Source organism: Amblyraja radiata, chromosome 12 (assembly GCF_010909765.2).
Source record: "Amblyraja radiata isolate CabotCenter1 chromosome 12, sAmbRad1.1.pri, whole genome shotgun sequence".
NCBI classification, from domain to species: Eukaryota; Metazoa; Chordata; class Chondrichthyes; order Rajiformes; family Rajidae; genus Amblyraja; species Amblyraja radiata.
In genome coordinates this window covers 62357181-62385088 of record NC_045967.1, presented here as the reverse complement: position 1 = coordinate 62385088, position 27908 = coordinate 62357181, and the positions used below count along the sequence as shown (strand labels likewise).

The 27908-nt window shown below is 48.1% G+C and overlaps 1 protein-coding gene across 1 annotated transcript in view; it reads left to right on the top strand.

Annotated features, from left to right (window-relative positions):
- LOC116979351 (dedicator of cytokinesis protein 11-like) overlaps window positions 1-27561 on the top strand; it is a 34099-nt gene extending 6538 nt beyond the window's left edge. The window contains exons 3-10 of the mRNA XM_033030954.1: window positions 5491-5633; window positions 6985-7100; window positions 8799-8933; window positions 10533-10715; window positions 11723-11836; window positions 15004-15219; window positions 17663-17720; window positions 27551-27561. Coding sequence (XP_032886845.1) covers window positions 5491-5633; window positions 6985-7100; window positions 8799-8933; window positions 10533-10715; window positions 11723-11836; window positions 15004-15219; window positions 17663-17720; window positions 27551-27561 — 976 coding nt within the window. The remainder of the gene's footprint in view (window positions 1-5490; window positions 5634-6984; window positions 7101-8798; window positions 8934-10532; window positions 10716-11722; window positions 11837-15003; window positions 15220-17662; window positions 17721-27550) is intronic.
- Window positions 27562-27908: the final 347 nt, after the last annotated feature.

Genomic DNA, 27908 nt, shown 5'->3' with positions numbered 1-27908 from the left:
ATTTATTCGCTGACATATTACACAGCCCCTTATGACTTGTTTGGCCATGGTGAACATCCCACAGCAAGCGTAGGTTCTGAGGAGGGTGTCACAGAGGGCTTGTGTTCCCCAATGGCTTTGTCCATGTAATCTCCCTAATAACTCCCTCATTATTTCTTTGTTCAATAGCTGCTTTCCATTTGGTGTCCACCATTTCCCATTTGAAGTACGCTGAGCCCCCATTTCTTTCATGTTTTCCTGTTCTTTCTCACTAAAGATAGGTACCTTTTCCTCTGGTTCCCTTAAAGGTATCAGTGACTTCATTTCTACCATCTGTTCTGTGGCTGCTCTTTTTGCAACCTCATCCACTGCCCTATTTCCTCTGGCCTCCAGGGTGTTACCCTTCTGATGCCCTGCCACATGTGCTATGGCTATTCGTTCTGGTTTCTGCAAGGCTTCCAGTGTCTGTCCTACCAATTGTTCATGCGCTAGTTCTTTACCTCGAGTTGTTATCATTCCCCGCTCTTTCCAGATCTTCGCAAAGGTGTGTACTACTCCAAAAGCGTATTTTGAATCGGTATATACTGTTCCTTCCTTCCCCTCCAATAATTCTAAAGCTCTCATTAATGCATATAATTCACAAGATTGAGCTAACCAACTACCAGGCAGCCTGCCGCTTTCAATTTCCTCCATCGTTTCCCCGTTCATTGTACCGTACCCACTATGTCTTTTTCCATCTATGCACCTGGAGGATCCATCTATAAACCACCGGCTGCCCTCAGCCAGAGGTTGCTCTTCTAAGTCTTCTCTACTTTTTGTCTGTAAATCTATTATTTCACTACAGCAGTGTACTGGGCCCTCTTCCTTGTCACCCTGTTTCTCCGCTGGATACAGGAATTGGGACGGGTTAAGGTTCTTATCCGTAATTATCATCAAATCGTCTTTTTCCATCAGGATGGCCTCATACTTCAAAAGTCTAGTCTGTTAACCATCTGTTGGATTTCTGAGTGAGTATGGTTCTTACTGTGTGTGGTGTAGAAACAACCAGAGTGCCTCCAAAGGTTAATTTCCTACTCTCTTCCACCAATATTGCGGTAGCTGCTACCGCTTGTATGCATCCCGGCCATCCCCTGGAGACTGGATCTAATATTTTCGAGAGGAAGGCCACTGGCTGTCGATTTCCCCCTCTTTTCTGGGTGAGTACCCCTAGTGCCACCCCCTTGTCTGAATTTACAAACAGGTGGAAAGGTTGTTCTACTGAGGGCAGAGCCAACACGGGAGCAGTAATCAAACTATTCTTTAATTTCCCAAATTCCAACTCCTGTTCTGGGGTCCACTGAACTTTGTCTTTTTCTTCTCCCAATTTATCATACAGGAATTTCACTTGTCTGGAGTAATCATCTATCCACAGTCGACAGTATCCTATCAATCCCAGGAATTTTCGGATCTCTTTCTTATTCTTTGGTAGTGGTATTCCCGTGATCCCAGCTATCCTTTCAGGGTTGATTCGTCTCTTTCCTCCACTTATCAGATGTCCCAGATGTTTTACTTCTTGTTTCACAAATTGAAGCTTGTTACGGGACACTCTTAACCCCTTCCTTCCCAAGAAGTTTAACAGGCTTATTGTGGCGTCCCTTACTTCATCTTCTCTCTCTCCTGACAAAAGGAGGTCATCCACATACTGTAATAGTTGCGTTTCCCCGTGTCCTGGGAAATCCTCCAATACCTGCTCTAAAATTTGGCCGAATAAATTTGGTGATTCTGTAAAACCTTGAGGGAGCACCGCCCACCGGAATTGTTGCTTTCGCCCGGTTTTTAGGTTTTCCCACTCAAAGGCCAATAAGTCTCTACTCTCTGTTGCCAGCGGAGAGCTCCAGAAGGCATCCTTTAAATCTACCACACTAAACCATTTGTGGCTTGGGGGTATCCGTCCCATGATGGTGTAAGGGTTAGGCACTACCGGGTGTCGGGCTTGGACCACCTTGTTCAGTTCCCTCAAGTCCTGTACGAGTCTAAACGTCCCGTCGGTCTTTCTGACAGGTAGGATCGGAGTATTGTAGGGGGACATACATGGTTCCAATAACCCGTCCTCTAATAAATTCTCAATGATTGGTTGTAAGCCTTTTCGTCCCTCGGTTGAAATGGGGTACTGTCTTACTCGTACTGTGTCTGTCTCTCTCTCTCTCTCTCTCTCTCTCTCTCTCTCTCTCTCTCTCTCTCTCTCTCTCTCTCTCTCTCTCTCTCTCTCTCTCTCTCTCTCTCTCTCTCTCTCTCTCTCTCTCTCTCTCTCTCTCTCTCTCTCTCTCTCTCTCTCTCGACGCTGAATAGATTCAGGACTGGACATGGCCCCTGCTTGGCCAGCCTTCACAAATGGGGCAGCAGCCCAACCCCACGGTGTGCTTGTGGCACTCCCTTACAACACATCATTGAAGCATGCCTTCAACAAAGACTCAAAGGAGGACTTGTCATCCTTCATACAGCAGATCAAGAGGCAACTGCTTGGCTAAAGGACTTTGCATTCGCTAAATAAATAAAATCTCTCTCTCTCTGTCTGGCTGTCTCTGTGTCTGTCTCTCTCTCTCTCTCTCTCTCTCTCTCTCTCTCTCTCTGTATCTGGCTCTCTCTGTGTCTCTGTGTCTGTCTCTCTCTCTCTCTCTCTCTCTCTCTCTCTCTCTCTCTCTCTCTCTCTCTGTCTGTGTTTCTCAACTTGTATGTCTACCATAAAACAACATAAAAGCTGGTCATGTTTCATCAATTAACTTATTTCCAGTTAACTTTACTGACAAGAAATCTAAAAGAACATCAAGAAACGATTTTTACAACTTCTCTTTTTCAGGTTACCAGGATACAAAGAGTTCATTTTTGCAGCTTGTTCGCAATCCCCTACGGCCCAAACACAGTGGGAATTCCCACCTCCGCCACGGGGCGTCTGTGTTCAATTTTACAACTTGCTCATTTCAACCATTTGTTCCAAACCGGTTTTCAAACAAATTACTTCGTTTCATTCTTACTTCAAATAGATTATTCAATTTATATTTTCTCCCTGCCTGCACTGTTGTCCCCGGCCTTTGCCGTCTTCTATCACATCCCCTTTCGCGGCCTCTGCCGTCTTCTTATCTGCTACTTTCGGGAGTAACTCCCTTATCATCCTGTCTCAGGAATTTTCCTGTCTCTATCTGTTCCTTATTTGCTGTTTTTCTACTGCCCGCAACATAATCTTTACTACTTGTTTTTCCCTTCTGCGAAAAGGAATTGATCTAACTGTTCTTGTCAGACCTAAAGGATTGGTCTAACTGTTCTTGTCAGACCTAAAGGATAGTCAAGGAGGCTATTTAACAAACCCACTTCCCCCTCAGGGTCCTCTCCTAGGTACCTCCCTCAGGGGTCTTATTTCTACCGAACTTCTTATCTTCCCCTTCTGACCTTTGACTCCCCGTCCTGTTGGCCGGGTGATCTTCTCTTTCCCTTGGGTATTTTGGCCCCCTCCGGCTCTGCATTTTCTGTGGGTATCTCCTGCCCATATGCAGCTCTGCATTTTCCGTGGGTACTTCCTGCCCATATGCAGCTCTGCATTTTCCCCAACTGACAATAACTTATCATTGTTGGCTTCTCCAACACCTGGGTATTTCCTGTCCTCCAGGGTCCAGCATTTGCCCCAACGGACTATTGGGCAGAATGCGGGGATTTGGCCCACAGCCTTTTCCCCTCCCTTCTGGGTTTGCCTTGCAGCCCCCTGAATCCTTCAGGGCGTTAACCACAAGGTCTTATATTCTTAATACCGTGTTCATCGTACCGTGTTCATCATTCTCAATAGCCCAGGAAGTACTTAATAGTCATTTTCCTACCTGGGTTCCATGCACTGGAATTGCTCGATTGATTTTTCGCGATTTCCAACTACTCCCACTTCTTTGTCGAGTCTCTGTGTGGTCCGGATACTACTGCTTAAACAGCTGACAGCAAGCAAGGAGTCTGAGACCGCTGAACTCAGCAGGGTGCACCTTCCCTTCGTTCGTCTACTCCCGTCAGCTGTCCAGAGTATTGGATCTCGGAAACGAGTCCCCAAGTTGTGAGATTCAAAAATCACAAATGCTCTTGAGACAAATTCAGACAAAGAAGTGTTTTTATTAATTTCATATTCTGCAGAATAGGTGCCTCTCCGCTGATGTCCCCTAGAGGCACACCGAGGATCGGGATGTCTTCTATCTTTATACATTTCTTTTCATTATTATCACATTCTTATCTCTCCCCATTGAGCTTCTTCCAATCATAACATAAAGCCCAGATTCCCACGAGAACGTCGTGGAACGCCCACCCAACGTCAAAGACACCTCCCCTATCATGCATCGCATGTGCATTTAAATTAGGCATCTTGTCATAGTGGGTGTGTGTACATATTCAAGGAATCTCATCAAGCATGCGTAGTTGAGCGTGACTTCGTGTCCCTCTCCCCTTTGTTCTAATTTATCTTCTATCTCCTGCTGAAGTCTTTCTATTGCTACATTTTATCTAGAATTTCTATCTGTTCTTTATATCGTTACTTTCTATTTCACTAGCAGTCTGGCTTCTGCTGACACCTTATTTCTTTCTATGTTATTTTTCTATCCCTAGTCTAAATCAACCATGTCTGTTAACTCTTTCCTCAACGGAGGTTGGTCTTGGAGGGGAGGATGCTCCTCAAACTGTGGAGCATCCTGGACAATACAGCTCACCCCCTCCATGACACAATGGTCAACCTGAGGAGCACCTTCAGCAACAGACTGGTTCCACCAAGATGCAGTACAGAACGGCACAGGAGATCCTTCTTCCCTGTGGCTATCAAACTGTACAACTCCTCCCCCTTCTGTCGTGGGGTCGACTGAGACTGACCCCCCCCCCCCCCCCCCAATCTTTGCAAATCCCCAGTCCTTTCCACTGGTCACTTTAATTTCATGTTTCATGTATGTTGCGTTTTAAGGCTGTTGGCAGATGAACTTCCCTCCTGGGATCAATAAAGTTCTTCATGATGCTTTGCTTTGTTAAAAGGATCTTTGTTGAGTGGGGAGGGGTGTGAAGTGTGTCATATGTTGAGAGAATGGAGCATCTGGGCTTGTACACTCTGGAGTTTAGAAGGATGAGAGGATATCTTATTGAAACATATAAGATTATTTAGGGCTTGGACACGCTAGAGGCAGGAAACATGTTCCCGATGTTAGGGGAGTCCAGAACCAGGGGCCACAGTTTAAGAATAAGGGGTAAGCCATTTAGAACGGAGATGAGGAAACACTTTTTCTCACAGAGAGTGGTGAGTCTGTGGAATTCTCTGCCTTAGGTGGAGGCCGGTTCTCTGGATACTTTCAAGAGAGAGCTAGATAGGGCTCTTAAAAAAAGCAAATTCAGGGGTTATGGGGAGAAGGCAGGAACGGGGTACTGATTGGGGATGATCAGCCATGATCACATTGAATGGCGGTGCTGGCTCGAAGGGCTGACTTGCCTACTCCTGCACCTATTGTCTATTGTCTATTGTGCTTGAAGGACCCAAGAGGCCCAGGGCTCCAAGTTCTCTGTGGCTGAGAGGAAGACACAGACGATGCCAGCTCTCCGCAGCCGGCTAGCGTCAGTGCACGCCAGACTCCAGCAGGTCGGGCACATGGACAGCTCGTTCACCCTCAACCACAGTACGTACACACATCCCCACCTCCGTCTCCTCACCCTCCTTACGCCCGGCACGGAGGGGGGACCTTACTGAAACTTACAATTAGCGAAAGGCCTGGATAGTTCAGTTCAGTTCAGTCTATTGTCACGTGTACTGAGGTACAGTGAAAAGCTTTTGTTGTGTTCTAACCAGGCAGCAGAAAGACAATACATGATTACAATCGAGCCATTCACAGTGTGCATATAAATAAATAATGTTTAGTTTAAGGTGAAGTCCGATCAAGGATGGTCTGAGGGTCACCAATGAGAGAGTTGGTAGCTCGGGACTGCTCTCATTGCCTGGTTATAGCTGCGAGAGACTGTCCCTGAATCGGGATAGAGTGGATGTGGAGAGAATGTTTCCACTAGTGAGAGGGTCTCGGGCACGGACCCTAACCTCACAATAAAAGAACATATCTTGAGAAAGGAGATCAGAAGGAATTTCTTTGTAGATGTCACTCTCTGACATTGTTACATGTGGTCGGAGCACCAAGGCAAATTCCTTGTATGTGAATACTTATTCATTCATTGATTCATCCATTCAGATGTAGTCCAGTCCATTGAACAGACTGGACTCCTGACCATTGCCACTTCACGCTGCCCGAGTTAAAGCCACAAACGTAATCAAGGACCACTCAAGGTTCATTCCCTCTTCTCCCCTCTCCCATCGGGCTGGAGATGCAGAAGCTTGCAAGCGCGCACCACCACACTCAGGAACAGCTTCTTCCCGGCTGATATCAGACGCGTGAACAGTGCTGCCATGAGCTATGTGTGTAATTACCATCCCCCAACCTACCTCATTGCAGCTGCTGCACTTCTCTCTGTAACTGCGATGGTGTAACGCTGCACGCTGCTCACAGATATGCTTCTCTCTGCTCCACCTGTTATACCAGTGTATAGTTTGATCTACACGGATAGCACACAAACAAAGCTTCTCAGTGGCACGGTGGTGCAGCGGTAGAGTTGTTGCCTCGCAGAGCTAGAGACCCAGGTTCGATCCTGACCAAGGGTGCTGCCTGTATGGAGTTTGCACGTTCTCCCCGTGAACTGTGTGCGTTTTCTCCAGGGGCTCCGGTTTCCTTCCACACTTGAAAGACGTACAGGGTTGTCGGCTAATTGGCTTGGTGTATGTATAAATTGTCCCTAGTGTGTGTAGGATAGTGTTAATGTGCGGGGATCGCTGGTCGGAACGGATTGGTGGGCCGAAGGGCCTGTTTCCACGCTGAATCTCTAAACTAAACTAACCTAAACCTGACAATACGGCTCCAAAGCCAATGCAAGATGGTCTGTGTGTGTGCGCTGATCTGAGATGTCTTTCTGTTCTGGTTGGTGCAGGTGCTGGGATCAGTGAGGTGGAGGTCAGTCACCAGTCTCTGGTGGAGGGGAACCTGGCCACTGAGGTGTCACTGACTGTGCTCGACTCAGTCTCCTGCTTCATCCACAACTTCAAGGTCAGTGTTGCCTGGTCTGCTCTACGCTTCACTCTGACCATCGCCATTCAGCTGCAGTGTGCAGGCGACACGCTGAGCATGGAGCGGGCGGGGGGAGGGGGGGGGGGAAACCCACAGGTTGGACAATACACAATAGGTGCAGGAGTAAGCCATTCGGCCCTTCGAGCTAGCACCGCCATTCAATGATCATCCACAATCAGTACCCCGTTCCTGCCTTCTCCCCATACTCCCTGACTCCGCTATATTTAAGAGCCCTATCCAGCTCTCTCTTGAAAGTATCCAGAGAACCGGCCTCCATCGCCATCTGAGGCAGACAATTCCACAGACTCACAACTCTCTGTGAGAAAAAGTGTTTCCTCGACTCCATTCTAAATGGCTTACCCCTTATTCTTAAACTGTGTGTGGCCCCTAGTTCTGGACTCCCCCAACATCGGGAACATGTTTCCTGCCTCTAGCGTGTCCAAACCCTTAAATATGTTATATGTTTCAATAAGATATCCTCTCATCCTAAACTCCAGAGTGTACAAGCCCAGCCGCTCCATTCTCTCAGCATATGACAGTCCCGCCATCCCGGGAATTAACCTGGTGAACCTACGCTGTCTGGGAGGGGGGGGGGGGGGGGGGGGGGGGGGGGGAGGAGGGGCGGTTGAGAGCAAGGGTGAGGGGGGTAGATGAGATGCCTTCTATACCTCTGTCCACAGTTAAAGAAGACGGGGTAAGAATCACAATGTTGACTGTCTCATGCTCCATGGGCACTGGCTGGCCAGCTGAGTCTCCCCAGCGTGTTGTGTTTGTGTTCAACATTGTCTGCAGGACAGTTTTGATGTTCGGTTTTGAGTTTAGAAGGATGAGAGGACACTTCATTGATACTAAGCGAATAGTGAAAGGCTTGGATAGAGTGGATGTTGAGAGAAGATATTTCCATTGGTGAGATAGTCTAGAACCAGAGGTCACAGTCTCAAAATAAATGGACATATCTTTAGGAAAGAGATGAGAAGAAATGTCTTTAGTCAGAGTGTGGTGAATTTGTGGGATTCATTGCCACAGACGACTGTGGAAGTCACCAATTATATATTTAAGACGGATATTGATAGATTCTTGATTAGTGCGGGTGTCAGGGGTTATGGGGAGAAGGCAGGAGAATGGGGTTGAGAGGGAGAGATTGCTCAGCCATGGTTGAATGGTGGAATAGACTTGATGGGCTGAATGGCCGAATTCTGCTCCTATCACTTATGAACCCTTCCCGATGTTGGGGGAGTCCAGAACCAGGGGTCACACAATTTAAGAATAAAGGGTAGGCCATTTAGGACTGAGATGAGGAAAAGCATTTTCACCCAGAGAGTTGGGAATCTGTGGAATTCTCTGCCGCAGAGGGCAGTGGAGGACGATTCACTGGATGTTTTCAAGAGAGAGTTAGATTTAGCTCTTAGGGCTAAAGGAATCAAGGGATATGGGAGAAGGCAGGAACGGGGTACTGAGTGTGGATGATCAGCCATGATCACATTGAATGGTGGTACTGGCTCGAAGGGCTGAATGGCCTACTCCTGCACCTATTTCTCTATGTTTTCTTCTACTGTATGTGCTTGTGTTGTGTTGTGTGGAGGGGTGGGGTGGCAGAGTGCTCAGGGTTACAGGTTAAGGGTGTGTGGATGGATCTCCTGCCACCGATGGGCTGATGGTGAATCTTCTCCTCTGCAGAACCAGCTGATCCAGGATGATGGCCACAACCTGCTGATGAAGAAAGTGTTTGACATCCTGCTGCTGCTCACCGGCGGCCAGTCCGAAACCGCCATGAGACACACCTTCGCCTCTCTATGGGCTTTCATCAGCAAGGTAATCCCACCGGCCCCCACACATTCCCCGCAAGATAAACGCCGACATCCTTCATCGGAGGCAGAGAGGGATCAGCCGTCTTTGAAAGGCGGACTGGACTCGATGGGCCGAATGGCCTAAATCTACTCCTATAAACTTGTGAACTTGTGAACATTTGTCCACACAGAGGGAGCTGAGGGTCAGAGTGCAAGCTGGGGTCAGGGGTCAATAGACAATAGGTGCAGGAGTAGGCCATTCGGCCCTTCAAGCCAGCACCGCCATTCAATGTGATCACGGCTGATCATCCCCAATCAGTACCCCGTTCCTGCCTTCTCCCCATATCCCCTGACTCTGCTATTTTTAAGAGCCCTATCTAGCTCTCTCTTGAAGGTATCCAGAGAACCGGCCTCCACCGCCCTCTGAGGCAGAGAATTCCACAGACTCACCACTCTCTGTGAGAAAAAGTGTTTCCTTGTCTCCGTTCAAAATGGCTTACCCCTTATTCTTAAACGGTGGCCCCTGGTTCTGGACGCCCCCAACATTGGGAACATGTTTCCTGCCTCTAGCGTGTCCAAACCCTTAATAATCTTATATGTTTCAATAAGATATCCTCTCATCCTTCTAAACTCCAGAGTATACAGAGTATATAAGCTGCTCCATTCTCTCAGCATATGACAGTCCCGCCATCATGTGAATTACCTGAGGGGTAATGTTTTCAGACTAAGGGTGATGGGTGGATGAACAAGAGCTTGCTGGTTGTTGGGAAGAAGCTGTTCTTCAACCTGGAGGTCACTGTTTTCAGGCTCATGTACCTTCCCCCCCATGGTAGCAGCGAGATCAATATCAATATCAGTTTTATTCGTCGCACGAATGCAAATGAAATGAATTTGCCAGCAGCGGTACAATAAAAAAGTAACACACACAAACACAATAAAAATTTTAACACAAACATCCACCACCGCATTCATCTGTGATGGAAGGCACAAAATTTGGCCAGTCCTCCTCCATTTTCCCCCGTGGTCGGGACCTCAACCCTCCGCAACCACCGCTGCGGGCGTCCAGAGGTTCAAACAAGGTCAAAGTCCAGGTAAGTTCAGATTTGGTGCTGCCCCACCGGACACCGTGGCTTCAAGTTTGTGTAGGCCGCAGGCCGGCGGTCAAAGATTTAAAGTTCCCACCACGCCGCAGCCAGAAGTACTGCAGACCGCAGAACCGGCGGTCAGAGCTCCTCTCCAGGGGTCCCCGGCGAGGGACCCCGCTCCTGATGGTCAGTGCCCGCCGCGCCCGCGGTAGAAGTAGGCCGCGGGAGCGTGGGCGATGAGAGCGTGGCCAGTGGTAACATAACTTGTAAAACTAGTGCAAAGTGCATTGAGTTATTAATAGGAGAAACATCTAATGATCCCGACAGTCTGTTAGCCTGGCATCACCAATGTGCTGAGAGTCGGGGTTTGTGTGTAAGTTATGTCTGAGCCAATGTGTGTTGCTGCTGTAAGTAACCGTACTAGTGCATAAGACTCTACAATCTACCTGACTTCACTGATATATGTGGCGTGTTACAGCAGTATTTCTTGCTGTCATTTGATTTATTTCTCTCCACCATCCCTCCTTCCCCCCCCCCAGTTCCCAGCCACGTTTTTTAAAGGCAGGGACAGTGTCTGTGCTACATTTTGCTATGAAATCTTGAAAGGCTGCACCTCGAAGCTGAACTCGACTCGCAGTGAAGCCTCCGCGCTCCTCTACCTGCTGATGAGGAACAACTTTGAGTACACCAAGAGGAAGACCTTCCTGAGAACACACCTACAGGTATGTGCTGGTCAGCTGTATCGCTACACTGCCCCCTCGTCCTGCAACCTCTGCACTCGCCATCTTCCCCTCACCTACACCCGTTTTCATCATGCTAGCATCATATTTTTTTGATGCTATACATAAATACAATCAAGTCAAACTCACCTTTGAATCGACCAAGTCTGTGCCGACCAGCGACCCCCACACACTAACACTACCCTACACACACTAGGGACAATTTACAACATCCACTAAAGCCAATTTAACCTACAAACCTGTACGTCTTTGGAGTGTGGGAGGAAACCGGAGCAGAGAAAACCCACGCAGGTCACATACAGGGAGAACGTGCAAACTCCATACAGACAGCACCCGTAGTTAGGATCGAACCAGTGCCGTTGGCGCTGTGAGGCAGCAACTCTACCGCTGCTCCACCAGTGCAGAATATTGTTCTCAGCATTGTAGAACATCAGTTCCACAGACAAAGTCCAATGTCCACAATGGGGTAGAGGTGAATCAGACAGCACCCTAGCTTATGGAAGGACCGTTCAGAAGCCTGATAACAGAGGGGAAGAAGCTGTTCCTGAGTCTGGTGGTGCGCGCTTTCAGCAGAGAGGAGGATTAAGGAACTTTGGCTTTACATAGAAACATAGACAATAGGTGCAGGAGGAGGCCATTCGGCCCTTTGAGCCAGCACCGCCATTTATTGTGATCATGGCTGATCGTCCCCTATCAATAACCCGTGCCTGCCTTCTCCTCTCCCCATATCCCTTGACTCCACTAGCCCCTAAAGCTCTATCTAACTCTCTCTTAAATCCATCCAGTGATTTGGCCTCCACTGTGGCAGGGAATTCCATAAATTCACAACTCTCTGGGTGAAAACGTTTTTTCTCACCTCAGCCTTAAATGACCTCCCCTTTATTCTAAGACTGTGTGGCCTCTGGTTCTGGACTCGCCCAACATTGGGAACATTTTTCCTGCATCTAGTTTGTCCAATCCTTTTATAATTTTATTTGTTTCCATTTCAGATCATAATTGCGGTGAGCCGACTAATCGCTGATGTTGTGTTCACCGGAGGATCCCGCTTCCAGGACTCTCTGGCCATCATCAATAACTTTTCCAACAGTGACAAGGCTCTCAAGGTAGGAAGTAACCCACCCAGTGCTGGAGCCGCCCAGAGGGTCAGCTTTCCACTATAGAGGGTATCCACACAAAGTGTCCAACAGGCAGCTGTTCATAACTCAGGGGGGACTTTATACCTTGGAGCACAGGGGGCTGGGGTGTGATCTTATAAAGGTGTATAGACTCATGAGGGGAATAGATAGAGTGAATACACACAGTCATTTACTCAGTGTAGGTGAATCACAAACCAGCGAGCATGGGTTTCAAAAGAGAGGGGAAAGAATTTATAGGAATCTGAAGAAGGGTCTCGACCCGAAACGTCATCTATTCCTTCGCTCCATAGATGCTGCCTCACGCGCTGAGTTTCTCCAGCATTTTTGTCCACCATAGAAATCTGAGGGGTAACATTACTATTCAGAGGGTGGTGGGTGTATGGAACGAGCTGTTTGAGGAGGTCGGAGAAGCAGGGACTATAACAACATTTAAAAGACACTTAGTTTTTAAGAAGGAACTTTTTTTTTGCCCTGACATTTAATAGGCACTTTTGTCTACCTTTAAAAGGCACTTGGACAGGTGGATGGATAGGAAAGGTTTCGAGGGTTATGGACAAGATGCAGGCAAATGGGACTAGCTTAGATGGGCCGGCATGGACGAGTTGGGCCGAAGGGCCTTTTTCTGTGCTGTGTGATTATGACCTGTCATGATGATTGTTTAAGAAAGAACTGCAGATGCTGGAAAAATCAAAGGTAGACAAAAATGCTGGAGAAACTCAGCAGGTGCGGCAACATCTATGGAGCGAAGGAATAGGTGAAGTTTTGGGTCAAGACCCTTCTTCAGACTGGGGGGGGGGGGGGGGCCGGGGGGGTGACGAAAGGAAGAGGCGGAGACAGTGGGCTGTGGGAGAGCTGGGAAGGGGAGGGGAAAGAAGGAGAAAGCAGGGACCACCTGAAATTGGAAATTGAAACCGCTGGGGTATAAACTTCCCAAGCGAAATATGAGGTGCTGCTCCCCAAATTTGCGGTGGGACTCACTCTGGCCATGGAGGAGGCCCAGGACAGAAAGGTTGGATTCTGAATGACGTCAGTGGACAGAAGGAGCCATGTATAGGTTTGGTGGCGAAGTGCGGTGGGGTGGTGGAGTTAGGGGGAGGAGGATGATGCAGAGTCTACAGGAGAAGGTGGGTGAGAGCAGCAGCTGAGAGTGTGGTCGGTTGAGGTAAGCAAGTGTGAGAGAAGGTGAGATCCCACACCACAGTGGGAAGTGTAGAAAAGAGGAATAGCTGCTGGGAAACCTGGAAAGGTTGTGTGCGGAGAGATGAGGAGCGTGCAGGTCTACCACACCCCCCTCCACACACGGGACATGTTCCCTCGTTAAGCAGGTGGATGCAATGGAAAATACGGAAGTCTTGTTGAGAAAGTATGGCTTTGGGTTGTTGCTTTCAAACATGAGACTCCCTCTCGAGCTCCTCCATGACTCTGATGCTGTAACCCAAAACGTCATCTGTCCATGTTCTCCACAGATGCTGCCTGACCCGCTGAGTTACTCCAGCACTCTGTGAAACGTCACCTATCCATGTTCTCCACAGATGCTGCCTGACCCGCTGAGTTACTCCAGCACTCTGTGAAACGTCACCTATCCATGTTCTCCACAGATGCTGCCTGACCCACTGAGTTACTCCAGCACTTTTTTTTTGTTCAGGATACTGACATCTTCGTTTAGTTTAGTTTACTGTCACAAAGTTTAAGGGGGATGTGAGAGGCAAGTTTTGTTTTACACTGAGAGTGTTTAGTTTAGTTCAGTTTAGTTTATTGTCACGTGTATCAAGGTACTGTGGAAAGCTTTTTGTTGCTTGCCATCCAGTCAGCGGGAAGACTATACATGATTAAGAGTCAAGAGTGTTTTATTGTCATGTGTCCCAGATAGAACAATGACATTCTTGCTTGCTGCAGCACAACACAATATGTAAACATAGTATAATATGACAAACGAGAGATAGAAAAGAAAATCTCAGTGTGTATATACACACACAGACGCACACACACAGACTCACACACACACACACACACACACACACACACACACACACACACACACACACACACACACACACACACACACACACACACACACACACACACACACACACACACACACACACACACACACACACCAAAAACAAACAAAGCTGTGTAATAATAATAATAGTCTATTGTAGTTCAGAGCCTATATGAGGTTGTTGTGTATGGTGGCCTGATGGCTGTGGGGAAGTAGCTGTTCCTGAACCTGGACGTTACAGTTTTCAGGCTCCTGTACCTTCTTCCCGATGGCAACGGTGAGATGAATGTGAGGCCAGGATGGTGTGGGTCTCTGATGATGTTGCCCGCCTTTTTGAGGCAACGAACATCAATTGAGCCGTCCAGTGTAGAGATACAGGATAATGGGACGTTTAGTGCAAGGTAAAGTCTGATGTAAGATAGTCCGATGGTCTCCAATGAGGTAGATTCTGCAGCTTCTTGTGTCTCCAATAAAAGGCTGTCTCTCGCAATGCTCAATCAGCTGCATGTCTTTGTACCTCGGAAGGTTCAATGGCAACATTTAGACAATAAACAATAGGTATAGGAGTAGGCCATTCGGCCCTTCGAGCCAGCACCGCCATTCAATGTGATCATGGATGATCATCCCCAATCAGTACCCCGTTCCTGCCTTCTCCCCATATCCCCTGACTCCGCTATATTTAAGAGCCTTATCTAGCTCTCTCTTGAAAGTATCCAGAGAACCGGCCTCCACCGCCCTCTGAGGCAGAGAATTCCACAGACATTTGTCCCTTTGAATATCATTGAATGATAACTAAACAATGGTGTTGGTTGTTGATCAAGTGTAAATATAGAGGTGAGATGATAGTTATGCAGTGTTTAGTTTAATTTAGAGATACAGCGCGGAAACAGGCCCTTCGTCCCACAGAGACTGTACCGACCAGCGACCCCCGCACACTAACACTACCCTACACACACTAGGGACAGCTTTTACATTTACACCCCCAAGCCAATTAACCTGCAAACCTGTACGTCATTGGAGTGTGGGAGGAAATTGAAGATCTTGGAGAAAACCCATGGGCAGAACGTGCAAACTCCGCACAGACTGTTTTATGGAAGTGTTTCAGTGCCTCGTGTCTTTGCTTCTTCCACAGTCGACCGCCTTCCCGGGCGAGGTGAAGGATCTAACCAAGAGGATCCGCACGGTGCTGATGGCCACAGCCCAGATGAAGGAGCACGAGAAGGACCCTGAGATGCTGGTTGACCTTCAGTACAGTTTGGCCAAGTCCTACGCCAGCACGCCGGAGCTCAGGAAGACCTGGCTGGGCAGCATGGCCAAAATCCACACAAAGAATGGAGACCTCTCTGAGGTGAATAACGTCCAGGTTCATGGGTTCAAGTCCTGGTCCGGAATCTGCCGAATTTTAATTAGGCGCCAAAATAACACCAAAGTAAATAATGCGTACCTCATATTTCAGCACCTCATATTTCAGCACCTCATATTTCAGCACCTCATATTTCGCTTGGGTAGTTTACACCCCAGGGGTATGAACATTGACTTCTCCAATTTCAGGTAGTCCCTGCTTTCTCTCTCCTTCCCCTCCCCTTCCCAGCTCTCCCACAGCCCACTGTCTCTGCTTCCTTTCTTCCTCCCCCCCCCCCACCCCCACCCCCACATCAGTCTGAAGAAGGGTCTCGACCCGAAACGTCACCTATTCCTTCTCTCCATAGATGCTGCCTCACCCGCTGAGATTCTCCAACATTTTTGCCTACCAGTAAATAACGTGTATATGTCAGTAGACGTTAACCTTGTAGCTAATGGGTCATGGCAAGAACCCAACCGTCATCCAAGAGGGAGAAGCTGCCAGAATTGGGTGCGGTGGGCCGAAGGGCCAGTCGGCTTGCACAACTCCATGGCATGGGGGGGGGGGGGGTCAGTAGCGATCAACTGTTGGCCCAGCTGGGAGGGAGGAATGTGGACAGACAGCCCTTGGCATCTCCCACGTCCTGCTGGAAGTCAGTCAACCTGAGAAGAATGTGAAAGATGGGGGTGTGGACACCGGCGGCAAGGCTACACAACACCTCCGAGGCAGGAAGTACATTTGTGACAAGTTTAGTTTCGTTTATGGTCATGTGTACCAAAGTGCAAGGAGAAACGTTTTTGTTGTGTGCTATCCTGTCGGGGGGGGGGGGGGGGGGGGCTATACGTGTTTACAATCGAGCTGTACACAGTGTACAGATACAGGATAAAGGGAATAACCATTAGTGCAAGATAAAGGCCAATTTAAATTAGTCTGATTATCATTGGATTTGGTGTATCTATGTTGGATCAAATGCAATGTAATTGTTAAAAAAACTATTATGAGTGTACGTCAATAGACAATAGGTGCAGGAGGAGGCCATTCGGCCCATCGAGCCAGCACCGCCATTCAATGTGATCATGGCTGATCATCCCCAATCAGTACCCCGTTCCTGCCTTCTCCCCATACCCCCTGACTCCGCTATCTTTAAGAGCCCTATCTAGCTCTCTCTTGAAAGTATCCAGAGAACCTGCCTCCACCGCCCTCTGAGGCAGAGAATTCCACAGACTCACAACTCTCTGTGTGAAAAAGTGTTTCCTCATCTCCGTTCAAAATGACTCACCCCGTATTCTTAAACTGTGTTCCCTGGTTCTGGACTCCCCCAACATCGGGAACATGTTTCCTGCCTCTAGCGTGTCCAAACGCTTAATAATCTTATATGTTTCAAGATTCAAGTGAGTTTATTGTCATGTGTCCCAAGTAGGACAATGAAATTCTTCCTTTGCTTCAGCACAACAGAATATAGAAGGCATGAATACAGGACGTATCAGTGTGTCCATATACCAGTATATAAATATATACACACGTGAATGAATAAACAGATAAAGTGTAAATGAACAGATAATGGTCTATTAATGTTCAGAGTTTTGTTTCAGTTGAGTGTAATAACCTGATGGCTATGGGGAAGTAGCTATTCCTGGACCTGGTCGTTGCAGTCTTCGGGCTCCTGTACCTTCTACCTGAAGGTAGCAGGGAGATGAGAGTGTGGCCAGGATGGTGTGGGTCCTTGATGATACTGCCAGCCTGTTTGAGGCAGCGACTGTGATAGATCCCCTCGATGGAAGGAAGGTCAGAGCCGATGATGGACTGGGCAGTGTTTACTTTTTGTAGTCTTTTCCTTTCCAGAGCGCTTTAGTTGCCGAACCAAGCCACGATGCAACCGGTCAGCATGCTCTCTACTGTGCACCTGTAGAAGTTAGAGAGGGTCCTCCTTGACATACCGATTCTCCGTAATCTTCTCAGGAAGTAGAGGCGCTGATGTGCTTTCTTTATGATTGCATCAGTTTCAATAAGATACCCTCTCATCCTTCTAAACTCCAGAGTGTACGATCGCAGCCGCTCCATTCTCTCAGCATATGACAGTCCCGCCATCCCGGGAATTAACCTCGTAAACCTACGCTGCACTCCATACGTCCTCAATAATCCTTTGGTTAGGATTCATTTGGAGTATCGCGAGCGGTTCTGACCTCCCCACTACAGGCAAGGTGTGGAGAGCGGGCAAAGATGGTGTCAATCTGACCCGTGTGGTGGTAAGTATTTGCCACAAGGAGGGGGCTTGGATTTAGCAGCACGGAATATTCAGTGGAGACAGCGGCAAGTGCGGAGTGACTACATTTTTCCCGTTCACCTGGCACGGACCTTCACAGCTGATGCCCGGATATCGAGTTGGTACTGACCCGTTGTTGAACGAGCCGTCTCTCACCCTCTCTCTGTCTCTCTCCTCTCGTTGCAGGCAGTGATGTGTTTCGTTCACGTGGCAGCCGTGGTCGCGGAATACCTCCACAGGAAATGTAAGCTCCGGATTCTATTTCTAAACCCAGCTCTGCGGTTAAGGGCCTGTCCCACTTGGCGATTTTTTCCCCGGTGACTCCTGACGTCATATCAGGATCGCCAAAAGATTTTGAACATTTCACAATCCAGCAGTGAAAAAAAAAACGTCGCAACGTTGAGGAAACACCATGCGTTAATACGACAATTTCGCTGACCTGAAACGTCAGTCAATGATGCCAGCAGTCGCCAAAAAAATTGCTAAGTGGGACAGGCCCTTTAACCATTGAAGGGAAGATCGGGGAGAGGCTCAGACCCTCTTGCCCGGAGTTGGGGGATCGAGAACCAGAGGACATGGGTTTAAAGTGAGGGGGAAAAGATTTAACAGGAATCTGAGGGGTAATTTTCTCACACAGAGGGTGGTGGGTGTATGGCACAGGCTGCCAGAGGAGGTAGTTGAGGCTGGGACTATCCCAACGTTTAAGAAACAGTTAGACAGGTACATGGATAGGACAGGTTTGGAGGGATATGGACCAAATGCAGGCAGGTAGGACAAGTACAGCTGGGACATGTTGGCCGGTATGGGCAAGTTGGGCCGAAGGGCCTGTTTCCATGCTGTATCACTCTATGACTCTGTTAGTGCTACATTATTCACAGTTGTGTGTCTGACTGACTGATCATTGGAAGTGTCTCTCCATTACTGCGGGGAATCCCGAGCAGGAGTTGTGTTCTTTTACTGGTCTAAGTAAGTAAGTAAGTTTATTGGCCAAGTATTCACATACAAGGAATTTGCCTTGGTGCTCCACCCACAAGTAACAACATGACATACAGTGACAGTTACGAATGACTCAGAAAACACTAATCATTAATAATAATAAAACATTAATGATAAAACACCATTGATCAAGTATGTGAACCAACAAAATACCAGATCAAAGGGAAGCTACAGATTTTTGACTGTCGAGTAGAGCAACCACTCGTGGATAAAAGCTGTTTTTATGTCTGGCTGTGGCAGCTTTGACAGTCCGGAGTCGCCTTCCAGAGGGAAGTGATTCAAAGAGTTTGTAGCCAGGGTGAGAGGGGTCAGAGATGATCTTGCCCTCTCACTTCCTGGCCCTTGCAGTGTATAGTTCATCAATGGAGGGAAGGTTGCAGCCAATAACCGTCTCTGCTGATCGGACGATTCGCTGCAGCCTCCAGTTGTCGTGCTTGGTGGCTGAGCCAAACCAGACCATGATGGAGAAGGTGAGAACCGGCTCTACGATGGCCGTGTAGAATTGAATCATCATTGCCTGTGGCAGATTGTGTTTCCTCAGCTGCCGCAGGAAGTACATACTCTGTTGTGCCTTTCTGACTGTGGAGTCGATGGTAGTCCCCCCCACTTAAGGTCCTTGGAGATGATGGTTCCCAGGAACATAACATAGCTGGGTGGGTCGCTGGCAATGGCACCATCTATTGCTAATCCCTATTGGCCTCTGGAGGCAGTGGGGGTGAGCACTCTCGACAGAGCACTCTATTTCCTGAAATACAATTCCAAATTACCTGCAATTTGATGGTATTTTGTGGCCTGGTAAACCTTCCCCAACTGAGCACGTGCGGATATACCGGGCCCACGGCGCATGCACGGGGAGACAGTGTCACTACCGCGTCACCGGCCCCATTTGTAATTGTGACGTGGCTGACGGGCCTCTCCCGGCTGCTCGGGCGCGGATGGTCGTACATATACAGGTACAGACTTTTTTCCCGCAAATCATCCGGCTGGCCTGATTGGGCCCCTTCGCGTCTCCCCGCACGTGCGCAGTGGGCCCTGTATCCGTGCGTGGGCAGTTGGAGCGACAGTCGCACATGCGCAGTTGGGGAAGGCTTACCGGGACGGGAAATTTCCCGAAACTTCCCAAAATTATTTCATTTCCCTAAAATTACCCGAAAACAACCAGAATTTCCCAGATTTCAGGCAATTTCCTTCAAAGTGGAAACACTGACTCTGGAACCTCTGGTGCGGTCCGTGGAGGGATCCAGGGGTCGGTGGACTGTCGGTGATCTATTGGCCTTTTAGATACCTTCAGAAAGGAGTTGAGGTGGAATTCCTCCAGTCAGTGGGTGGGGACTCTGTGGAATTCATTGGCACAGACATCTGTGGGGGACATCAATGGATATTTGAAGGTGGAGATTGATAGAATCGTGATTAGTGCGGGTGTCAGGGGTTACGGGGAGAAGGCAGGACAATGGGGTTAAGAGTGAAAGGTAGATCAGCCATGATTGAATAGCAGCGTAGACTTGATGGGCCGAATGGCCTAATTCTACTACTATCTCTTATGAAATCGGTATGATGCGTGGCTTGGAGAGAAACTTGCAGGTTGTGGTGTAGAGCACATGTAACTCAGCGGGTCAGGCAGCATCTGTGGAGAATATGGATAGGTGACGTTTCACAGAGTGCCGGAGTAACTCAGCGGGTCAGGCAGCATCTGTGGAGAACATGGATAGGTGACGTTTCACAGAATGCTGGAGTAACTCAGCGGGTCAGGCAGCATCTGTGGAGAACATGGATAGGTGACGTTTCACAGAGTGCTGGATTAACTCAGCGGGTCAGGCAGCATCTGTGGAGAACATGGATAGGTGACGTTTCACAGAGTGCTGGAGTAACTCAGCGGGTCAGGCAGCATCTGTGGAGAACAAGGATAGGTGACGTTTCACAGAGTGCTGGATTAACTCAGCGGGTCAGGCAGCATCTGTGGAGAACATGGATAGGTGACGTTTCACAGAGTGCTGGAGTAACTCAGCGGGTCAGGCAGCTTCTGTGGAGAACATGGATAGGTGACGTTTCACAGAGTGCTGGAGTAACTCAGCGGGTGCAGCAGCATCTATGGAGCGAAGGAAATAGGCAAAGTTTCGGTCCGAAACGTCTGAAGGAGGGTTTTGGCCCGAAACGTTGCCTATTTCCTTCGCTCCATTGATGCTGCTGCACCCGCTGAGTTTCTCCAGCAATTTTGTCTACCTTATTCCTACAATTGATATTGTACACATCAATAAAATCACCCTTCAGCCTCCTGCACTGTAGGGAATAAAGTCCTGACCTGCCTGACCTCTCCCTGTAGCTCAGGCCACGGAGTCTTGGTGACGTCCTCAATAATCTTCTCTGCATATTTTCTGCAACTTGATGGCATCTTTCCAATTACAAGGGCCCCTATTCTCTGGGTACTTTATATTCCCCAGAATATATATAAAGTCTCTTTGGATTCTCCTGAATCATATTTGTCAGAAGGATCTCGTGCCTTTCTGCCACAGTGCAACTCAAGGACAGGCCCTTCGGCCCACCGAGGCCATGTTGACCAACAATCACCGGTACACACTAGTTCCATCCTACACCATAGGGGCAATTTGAAGAAGTCATTTCGCTTTGGGATGTGGGAGGAAACTGGAGCACCCGGAGGAAACCCACGTGGTCACAGGAAGAACATGCAAACTCCTTACGGACAGCACCCGTGGTCAGGATTGAACCTGGGTCTCTGGCGCTGTGAGGCAGCAGCTCTACCTGCTGCACCATTGTGCCATCGCGTACTACCTGACCATATTCTATGCCCCACCTTTGCCAATCCATGTGCCTATCCATTCTGCAATGCAGCTTGTGTATAGACAATAGACATTAGGTGCAGGAGTAGGCCATTAGTTCTTCGAGCCAGCACCGCCATTCACCGTGATCATGGCTCCTTCTTTCGTGTCCTAATGCTATATAATGGTTTGCCACTGCTGTACACATCGTTGTGCTATTGGAGTGTCAAGTGCAAGGTGTGCAGTATTACATGGATTATCCAGCAATGGGCATTGCAGTAGGTGTTGTATTGTCTGGATCTGTCTGCCACAGCCATAGGTAGTTGTACCCTCCATGTAGCCCCACTTGTGTATTGTCACCCTTGACCGCCCGACCCCAGTTCGCAGTCGGTTGGGACATCTCCATTTCAGCCAGTGTTGATCAGCACCAGGTGGTAAGCGCCCTGCTGCTGGTATGTGTCCATCTTGGTGGAAATAGGGACAGTGGCTAGTCTGTTATTTATCACAAGAGGAATCAAATTTAGGAGCAAAGATGTCCTTCTGCAGTTGTACAGAGCCCTAGTGAGACCACACCTGGAGTATTGTGTGCAGTTTTGGTTCCCTAATTTGAGGAAGGACATTCTTGCAATTGAGCGAGTGCAGCGTAGGTTCACCAGGTTAATCCCCGGGATGGCGGGACTGTCATATGCTGAGAGAATGGAGCAGCTGGGCTTGTACACTCTGGAGTTTAGAAGGATGAGAGGGCATCTCATTGAAACACATAAGATTGTTAAGGGTTTGGACACGCTAGAGCGAGGAAACATGTTCCAGATGTTGGGGGAGTCCGGAACCAGGGGCCACAGTTATATAATGAGTATAAGGAGTAAACCATTTAGAACGGAGATGAGAAAACACTTTTTCTCACAGAGAGTGGTGAGTCTGTGGAATTCTCAGCCTCAGAGGGCGGTGCAGGCCAGTTCTCTGGATACTTTCAAGCGAGAGCTGGATAGGGCTCTTAAAGATAGCGGAGTCAGGGGATATGGGGAGAAGGCAGGAACGGGGTACTGATTGTGGATGATCAGCCGTGATCACATTGAATGGCGGTGCTGGCTCGAAGGGCCGAATGGCCTACTCCTGCACCTGTTGTCTATAGTCCTTCCACATCTGGAGGCCAGCTTCAGTTGGTGCTGTTTCCAATGGGGTGACGCTGGTTAGGAAGCTCTTACGGGATTTTAACCATCTAGGAGGGGGCACGTGTTTGTGTAGTGGGTGTCTTATCGTCTGTCAGCTGTTTCAGACGCTCCGTACTACTCTCTCCTCATGTCTGTGGGAGCGATGCCAGCCAGCAGGCACACGGTGTTTATGTCCGTAGATCGGAGGCAACCAGTGATGCTACATGGCTGATCATCCACAATCAGTACCCCGTTCTTGCCCTCTCCCCATATCCCTTGACTCCGCTTTCTTTTAAGAGCTCTAATGATCTCCACTGTGATTCTGAATCCTCACGGGATGAGAAATGTGCCAATGTCTTTCACCAGGTACAGCTCTCTGTAGATGCAGGTCTTGTCAGAGCTTGCACCAAATCATCTTTGGAGTGAGTGGGTGAATTAGGCAACAAAAAGATACACAACCTGTCAAGCTTACCTGCAGACACATGAGAGAGGTTGGGATACAAGTTCCCACAGAAGCCGGAATAATTGTGGCTTTCTCCACACCGCCTTTTATTTATTTTTTTCATTTTTCAAAATACAATAGTCAATAGGTGCAGGAGTAGGCCATTCGGCCCTTCGTGCCAGCATTGCCATTCAATGTGATCATGGCTGATCATCCACAATCAGTACCCCGTTCCTGCCTTCTCCCCAAATCCCCTGACTCCACTATCCTTAAGAGCCCTGTCCAACTCTCTCTTGAAAGCATCCAGAGAACCCGCCTCCACCTGAGGCAGAGAATGCCACTGAATCACCACTCTCTGTGTGGAAAAAGTGTTTCCTTGTCTCTGTTCTAAATGGCTTACTCCTTATTCTTCAACTGTGGCCCTTGGTTCTGGTTCATTTTATTTTTCATTTATTTATAAAGGATTGACAAATGTTACTGGAACAGAAGTAGTATCAGTAGGTTGCAGAGTGACCTAGGGAGGGGTTGGAATATGTCACTGTGATGGATAAGGGGATTAGATTGGGTGGACAACAAGTTCCAATTGGAAATTGGCACAGCAAGATGGGAGTTCATGTTTGATGGGCCAACTGGTGAAACTTCCCATGTGGATCGGCCAACTCATGGCATCCGTGGGAGAAACATTCGAAACAGAATGTACCGTAAAATCCAGAACATTTGAGGAAGGACATCCTTGTGATTGAGGCAGTGCAGCGTAGGTTCACGAGATTGATCCCTGGGATGGCAGGACTGTCATATGAGGAAAGTTTGAAAAGACTAGGCTTGTATTCACTGGAGTTTAGAAGGATGAGGGGGCATCTTATAGAAACATATAAAATTATAAAAGGACTGGTCAAGCTAGATGCAGGAAAAATGTTCCCAATGTGGGGCGAGTCCAGAACCAGGGGCCACACAGTCTTAGAATAGAGGGGAGGTCATTTAAGACTGAGGTGAGAAAAAAACATTTTCACCCAGAGAGTTGTGAAATTGTGGAATTCCCTGCCACAGAGGGCAGTGGAGGCCAAGTCACTGGATGGATTTAAGAGAGAGCTAGATAGAGCTCTAGGGGTTAGTGGAGTCAAGGGATATGGGGAGGAGACATTGATAGGGGACGATCAACCATGATCACAATGAATGGCGGTGCTGGCTCGAAGGGCCGAATGGCTTCCTCCTGCACCTATTTTCTACGTTTCTATGTTTCTAAAACCACAAATGCCTGGAATGTTGATCAGGGTGGAATTGTTTTCTCTGGATTGTCGGAGATTGAGAGGAGATCTGATGGAAACTCATGGAGGCATAGACACGGTAGACAGTCAGAACATTCTCCCCAGGGTGGAAATATCAAAGTCTAGAGTGTATAGCTTTAAAGTGAGTGTCGCAAAGTTGAAGGGAGATGTGCGGGGCAGAGGGTGTGGGTTCCTGGAACATTCTGCTGGGGATGGTGGTGGAGGCAGATTTGATTGTGGGATTGATGGAGTGTTTACATAGTCAGAAGGATATGAATGGAATGGAGGGTGATTGATCAGGCCCAGGCACATGGCGTTGGTTTATCTTGGCATGGTGTTCCACAGGGACATTTTTGGCCTGGGGACCTGTGGGTGTGTTCCCGGTAGTTCAGTGCTATTTTTAGACATTTTATCAGCAGATAGTTGTGTTTCTAAGAAACCTTCTTTTCTGGAAAATTGCCTTATGAAAACAATTGTGAAAGAGGAAGTAAAGGACCTACAATGATTAAGATATTCCTCCACACATGGTTTTTCAAAAACAACGGTCTTTTTAGTAGTGCCAAGTTTATATTAGTAACTGAAATAGACAATAGACAATAGGTGCAGGAGTAGGCCATTCGGCCCTTTGAGCCAGCACCGCCATTCAATGTGATCATGGCTGATCATCCCCAATCAGTACCCTGTTCCTGTCTTCTCCCCATATCCCCTGACTCCGCTATCCTTAAGAGCTCTATCTAGCTCTCTGTTGGAAGTATCCAGAGAACCGGCCTCCATCGCCCTCTGAGGCAGAGAATTCCACAGACTCACAACTCTGTGTGTGAAAAAGTGTTTCCTCATTTCCGTTCTAAATGGCTTACTCCTTATTCTTGAACTGTGGCCCCTGGTTCTGGACTACCCCGACATCAGGAACGTTTCCTGCCTCTAGCATGTCCAAACCCTTAATCATCATATGTTTCAATAAGATATCCTCTCATCTTTCTAAATTCCAGAGTTTAAAGCCCAGCCGCTCCATTCTCTCAGCATATGACAGTCCCGCCATCCCGGGAATTAACCTTGTGAATCTACGCTGCACTGCCTCAATAGCAAGAATGTCCTTCCTCAAACGCGGAGACCAAAACTGCACACAATACTCCAGGTGTGGTCTCACTAGGGCCCTGTACAACTGCAGAAGGACCTCTTTGCTCCTAAACTCAACTCCTCTTGTTATGAAGTGGGGAGGAGGGAGAGAAGGGGGCAGAATGGGGAATTGGGGGGGGGGGGGGGGGGGGGTTAGGTGGGGGGGAGAAGTGAGGGAGAGTGAGAGCGAAACAGAGAGGGAGGGAAGCAGAGTGGGAGAAGCGATGTAGAGGGGTGATGTGGGTGAAGGAGGAGATGGGATGGAAGGGGAGAGGTGGGGAAGAGTAGGGAGGGGGGATGGGTAGTGAAGGAGGGGAGTGGAGGAGGGGTTGGATGTGGAGGTGCATAGGAAGGGGGGAGGTGGGAAAGAGTAGGGAGGGGGAGGGGTATGAGGGGAAGAGGGGTAGTGAAGGTGGGGAGTGGAGGAGGGGTTGGATGTGGAGCAGCATAGGAAGGGGAGAGGGGGGGTCAGTGGGGGTATTGAGTGGAAGACATTCTCCCCAGTGTGCTGGTCCATTGCTGATCCTTAGATTGACTCACCATAACTGGCCATTTCTTTGGGGGAGATGAGTGTGGGATCTTTCTGTACTTCGCTCGGTTGCCGCTCCCCTGACTTTGGAAGTCCTCCACAGAGGACACCCCATGGGCTACGGACAAACCTGCTTCTACTACCCTCTCTTTCAAGAGAGAGCTAGATAGGGCTCTTGAAGATAGCGGAGTCAGGGGATGTGGGGAGAAGGCAGGAATGGGGTACTGATTGGGGATGATCAGCCATGATCACATTGAATGGCGGTGCTGGCTCAAAGGGCCGAATGGCCTCCTCCTGCACCTATTGTCTATTGTCCACTCATCGACATCCCTCACTACAATCTCCAAATGGCTGTGAGACACAGAGGTGACTGAACATGTGCTCACACAAGGTCATCTGGAGGTCTTTAGGAAATAGTGAGGGAATGTAAGGAACTCTGGCACAATTCCTACTGATTTTAATAGAAAGCTTCCTTGGGATCGGGGAAAGATGGCTAGTAGTCCTCTTCATAATAAACAGATTCAACATGCAGAGCAAAGAAGTATTTTTAGAGAAAGGATTGTCTTTCACGTGAATTCCACTGTATTTTTTTTCCAATATTATCATTAATGATGTAAATCCTGGAACACAAGGACTTTATTTCCAGGATAAAAAAATAGAAATTGGAAAGGCAACTGGCATATTAAACTCTGGGGAAAGTAATGGAATGCAACACTACAGGAGAACAGAAATAAAACCAGGAATCGTCCAGCGTTCAGAATGAAAGATGATGAACGGGGAATATGAGAAAAAGATCGAATTAACAATAGGTTTAGGTGGAGGTTTATTCATGTCCCTTGTGCCAAGGAACAGTGGAAAGACGATAGACACAAAATGCTGGAGTAACCCACTTTGTTTTGCATGCTATCCAATCAGATCAGATAATCCTGTACATATATACAATCAATGGAGCTAGATTTAGCTCTTAAGGCTAACGGAATCAAGAGACATGGGGAGAAAGCAGGAACGGGGTACTGATTTTGGATGATCAGCCATGATCATATTGAATGGCGGTGCTGGCTCGAAGGGCTGCATGGCCTATTCCTGTACCTATTGCCTATGTTCCTAAGTCAAACTCAAGTACAATGTGTTGAACGAAGGGGGAGATACAGAATATAGTTCTCAGCATTGTAGCGCATCAGTTCCAGAGACCAAGTCCAATGTCCACAATGGGTTAGAGGTGAATCGGACAGTACCCTAGCTTATGGAAGGGCCGTTCAGGAGCCTGATAACAGAGGGGAAGAAGCTGTTCCTGAGTCTAGTGGTGCGCGCTGTTAAGCTCTGCACCTTCTGCCGGACGGAAGCGGGGAGAAGCAGGAATGACTGGGGTGGGAAATCTATTGATTATATTGACTGCTTTTCCAAGACATCTTGTACAGATGGAGATGATGGTGGGGAGTCGAGTCTGGTATCTTTCAATCAATTGATCGATCGATCGATCAATCAATCAAGATGGCTGCATCTTGCCAAATTGAATACATAATATTCCTGCTCTGTCTCCACAGCCTAACTAATCCCTTTGCCATGTTAGCAAGTTATTTTCACTTCTATGCCCCCCCCCCCCCATTATATGTCGACAATGTAGAAATGTATTGTTTTTTGCAATTCCACAAACTATTCCCCACTTGTCACGGTAATTACTTCCTCTAAGTTTCCACCAGATTTGAGTTTCACTTTGATGTGAATTTGCCTTCTCTAAGTTAGTGCTGACTCTCTCGAATGTGTTCGCATTTGTCTGAGTGTTTGACCACTCTGCTCTCAGCTAACTGGTAACTGTTCCAGGACAAATGATACAATAGTCAGTCTGTAATCTCTCCGAACCGTCTAAAATTGTCCAATGATCCTGGTCATTTTCCAATACAAGGAGTACGATTCTTAAAGCGAGGGAACTTCAGAAAACCCATGACAACTCGACTTTCCTTAATGCCATGAGAAAGAAGACACTGCTTCCTGTCACAGTTCACTCAAAGCTTTCATTGATACTGGAGCTTTGGGGAGAGGTTGTTGACCTTGCTCTTTACTTCCAGTTTTCCTTTGAGCACCCATTCCCTATGGAGGAGGTTGCCACATACGACACAGACAGTTCACCTGGAAAACCTATTTTCCTACAACTATCAGAT